General features: G+C 37.9%; 1 protein-coding gene across 1 annotated transcript in view; it reads left to right on the top strand.

The window, feature by feature from the left end:
- Window positions 1–472: 472 nt before the first annotated feature.
- The window catches only part of LOC104273799 (formin-2-like), a gene marked incomplete at its 3' end in the record, with an annotated part of 14054 nt that continues 9808 nt past the window's right edge, over window positions 473–4718 (top strand). The window contains exons 1-2 of the mRNA XM_009869236.1: window positions 473–557; window positions 1752–1813. Of these exons, the coding sequence (XP_009867538.1) occupies window positions 473–557; window positions 1752–1813 (147 nt within the window). The remainder of the gene's footprint in view (window positions 558–1751; window positions 1814–4718) is intronic.

Here is a 4718-nt window from a genome sequence, read left to right as displayed (position 1 = left end):
TTAGAACCTTGCTATGGCACCCGAGATATTTTAGATTAGTATTGAGTTAGAAGGGGCAGAAGCAGCTTGTTTGTATCTGATCAGGTATTGACATGATGCTGGAAGAAAAACAGTAGCATCATGAATAGTCCATAATGGGAGTGAATTCAGTGGAGCAGAACAGAAAAAAGCTGGATGAATTGTTTGTATATATTCTGTCAAATCTTTATCTTTTTTTTTGTTTCTTAGACTGATGTAAGATACTTTTTTCAACAAGATGAAAATAAGTGTATTTTCTAATATTAATCATTTCTGTTTTGTCTGTAATCTTTCAATGCCCTGAATAAAAATAAAACCTAAACAAAAAAAAAAACAAACCCCAAAACAGCAACCAACTCCCACCTCCCCCAACTCCAAACCTTGTCTTCTGCTACACTTACAGAGTGCCCAGTGCACAATGAGACCTTGATCTAGATTAGGGCTTAATGTCAGTATGGATCTGGTGACAAGAGTTGCCATCACTTCAGAATACTCAGATTTGGCTACAGCATCTTGCCATGAAAGTAGCAACGGCCACAGTAAGGATAGAAAATAAAGCTTAGTAGGTCAACATGAGTAACTATGTGTTCCTACAGTAGAGCAAGAAAAGTACAGCACTGTGGTATTTGTGAGCCAGCAAAGGTGTTCTCTCTTTCAGAGCTTGAGAACTGGTATATTTGGATGAGCTGAAGACATGAGGCTGATATCTGTGCCCACGCTTGAACCACTCAGGAACCAAAGAGTTTTAGGCAGTGCTTGCTTATGATGTATTACAGAAAAGATTGATCCTTTCATCTGTCTTCATTTTTTATTCTCCAATCCTTCCTTTATCTTCCTTAACTTCCTTACAACACTACATTGTGATCGAGGTTTTCATCTCTTATTCATCTCATGTCAGTGACAAATCTGCTCTGTACTATCCTGAGCCTGCCTGTAGCTTATTCCTCTCTACTTTAAAAGTGCTGACAGATTTAGTGCTCTTTTCTTTCCCACCTTTAAATGTACTAATGTGGTGCTATACACGTGAAATGACCATTTAGTTTTACCAAGCCAGGATGTCTATCCTTTTCACACCAAGAATCTTTCTTGAGTTGATAATTTCTTGAAGGCTACTGATATTTTTCCATCAAATGCCTCTTCACTGTACTGTGGTAGAAAAACAAAAGCAGTGAAAGGCAAGGGGAACTGAACAAATGTAATTGAGTTAATGAGGTTATCCATGTGAGTCTACTTAGACTGTAAGCTTACCCGGGTAGGAACGGCAGGCTCGTAGCATTTTGCTTAGCATTTGGTACAACTGCGTTTGGTCCTAGCTTTGACTGACATGTCTATGAGTGCAAAATGCAGCAAACATGATAGCAAGAACACCCTGAATTACAACACACAATTGTTTGGAGTTGTAAGACTCAAAGCAAATAAACTCCCTTGTCTAAGGACATGTATTATTAACCTGGATGATAGACTTGGGAAATAACATTTCCCATTGTTTACCAAGGTGGTTCCTGCAACATTGTCTCTACTGAACACTGCTAGAGGCATGATGTTGAACCAGATGTACCATCAGCCCAAACTGCAATTTTTTATTTTTTAAGGTATTCTGAAATATTTTTTTCTCTGCAGATGTTGGAAAAAAATCTGGCAGAGAGGCAAATAAATAAAGTGCCAGATGACAATATGAATACTCTATTTAAAAGTCATGAGTCTTCTCATGACTTTTTTTCCTCTTTCTTTAGGCTATGCTAAGGAACCTAACACTACTTTAGTAAAACAAACACTTCTTCCAATAACACGACAGGTAAGACTAAGCTAGCTGAAAAGATCATCAGAATTTTGTTAATTGGACATTTAATCTTCTTCCCCCAGGTGGTATTTTTTTCCACAGAGCTGAGTACATTATGTAAAAAATAGAAGGATAACCCCTCTGAGGGCATAGTTCATCCTTCTTATTGTACATGCAGAAAAGATGAGCTGCTATATAGACAGTTCACACAAAGCCTCTTTAGGTTAAATTTAGGACTGCTGCTGAGCATTTCAAACTTATTTACTTGAACATCTTCCCTGAACACAAGTGAAATAGAAGTGATACATCTCATCTCATTTGATGAGTGAGGCTCACCAGCTTGGATGTTAGAAAGAACTCTCTTTTAAAAATAATTTTATGTAAGCTCTTAATATGATGACATTGGCAAGGTTGGGGATAGACCATAATAAAATATTTGCTTGCAAGTTTTCTTGCCAATTGTTGCATAAATCAATGCTTTGGTATTGCTTCAGGTTCCGTAACTAATTTCCTAAAGCACTCGAGGCTGTGACATTTTAAATTAAAATGTTTTAGGAGAAGTTAAGACATTGAGATGTGAGGCAAGCATTGTCTGAATTATAACTCTCCACCCTGTTTGTCATTCTCTCTCAGAATTAAAGCTTGCAGTAGTTAAATATGATGGTTTTAAATCTATTTTCTACATATTTTCTCAGTGGAAACTGTCTATAAAAATCTAGGGAGGTAAATATTAAATTCTTTCTGTTTCTGACCAGCACTGTTTGGATTGTGACACAGAAGACTGGAACCCAACTCAGGGTTCTCACAAAGGTGAATTGAATCCACTGCATAAAGTTAAAAGGTTAGAGTTAGGGTTGTATAAGAATTACAGATAAAATAGATGATGAATACAGAATGTCCTTTATATGGTCAGCCACTTCTTGAAATATTTGAAAGACATAGGCATTAATATTTAATAGTGTTAACAGAGAACCAAGACATGGGAGGGAAAAGTAAAAGCAATTATAATATCTGACCTGTAAACCTGTGAGCCAGCTTCAATGTACTTCTTACCCACACTAATAGGGGAAAGAATGTGATGTTTAGTCCTACATGCTTCCATTCGTCACTGGCTATCTGTCAAGAGTAATAACTCCTTCCATCATAGACATAGATTAGAATGTAGGTACAGTGAAGAAGGTTTTGGATTAAAACATAAAAAGAGAGTGATGTGATGATACCCCATTTAAGGATAAAACAGTTCACACAAATAGGGGAAAATAGAGATGGTCAGAAGGAAGAAATGGCACTGCATAGGAAGGTGCATTAAAAACTGGGAAACTAATGTAGGTCTTTGAAGTGACCATCAATTTCAGGAGAAGAAATGAATGAAAATAAACAAGTATGGGAGAAGAGATGCTATTTTGTAGCTAGATGCAGGTGACCTACCATATTGAGAACATTCTTGGTCTGTGGATGAGCTTGGACAAATTATGAAGCAAGGTGAAACATCACAAAAAATGGTGGCGATGAAGTTAAAGACAAGTAAACAAGTATGGGAGAAGAGATGCTATTTTGTAGCTAGATGCAGGTGACCTACCATATTGAGAACATTCTTGGTCTGTGGATGAGCTTGGACAAATTATGAAGCAAGATGAAACATCACAAAAAAGTTCTTGGATACAATGGTGGCGATGAAGTCAAAGACAAGTTACTCAGAATACTAGATTGTTGATATTAGATACTTGATCAGATGAAAATGCTTAATTTGAGAAGGAGAGGCGTAAGAATATGAGAGACTGGGAATGGGTATAGTGAGTAGAAATGGTGATCTGGCAAAATTTTAACTTGCTGTTGGTCAGGAGAGGGACTTTTCGTTCCCTAACTGGATCACGCTAGTTCCCCTATGTATTCAGCCCTACCAAAGGTGCAGTTCAAAGGTGGCCTCCATGCATGGGTTTATTCTTTAGATACAAAAACATTATCATCCTAATTGAATTTCCTAACCTTTATCTGGGCATCTAGTTGATTCAGCTGCATCATGATTCTTTTGTCTTACTCTAATCAAAGAGATTGCCAGTTGTTCATATGCAATGTATTTGCTTTATAAAAACAATCAGCATCAGAACTCAGCTTATTATGATAACTATTCAGCCAACAAAAGGAAAGCAATTTAAACTACAAAACCAATAGGAATTCACTGTGCTAATTAGGCTTTGCATCTTTCATGCTAAGGTCTAACCAAGGACATAAATAAATCATGAGGTATGGATTGAGCTCACTTCATAGAATGGCATAGGCTGGAAGGGACCTTAGAGATCATCTAGTCCAACCTCCCTGTTATGGGTTCTCCTCCCAACTAGACCAGGCAACACATGGGGACCGAGCGGGAATTGAACCAGCGACCTCAGTGTTGGTCGTTGTCAGCGTCGTGCTCAAACCACTGAGCTAACCGGCCCCCTCGTGCTCAAACCACTGAGCTAACCGGCCCCCTTCATTTAGTTGAACCTGTCTTAGTGTTGGTAAGTGAGCTAGCTCAGCCTAGCCAGGCAGCCAGGACCTTAGCAAGTACTGAATTTAGGTGGATCTGTAGCCCAGCTGATGTCCTGTGATACTACTGCTGTGTCCCAAGTCAGTTATATTACTACACTGCAGAGTTGAAAGAACAGGCAAATGACTAAATACCTGCATATAGATCAAATTAATTGCATCAATAACAACAATTCTGGGGTACTGCTATGTTCTTGTCCTTTATATTGGAACTTAGCAGAAAACACTAGTACTCTGTAGAAATTATTCCATTCAGGAAATTAAACTTAGGTGCACTGAATAATGAACTGAATAGTTCTACAGCTAGCATTTTTTTTTCTACATAAGAAGACCAGAAAGAATATATCTCAAGGCCTTGAACCAGGTTTCATAAATTTTGCTCATTTTACTG

Source organism: Apaloderma vittatum, unplaced genomic scaffold (assembly GCF_000703405.1).
Source record: "Apaloderma vittatum isolate BGI_N311 unplaced genomic scaffold, ASM70340v1 scaffold17125, whole genome shotgun sequence".
NCBI lineage: Eukaryota > Metazoa > Chordata > Aves > Trogoniformes > Trogonidae > Apaloderma > Apaloderma vittatum.
This window is presented reverse-complemented; position numbering and strand designations above follow the sequence as displayed.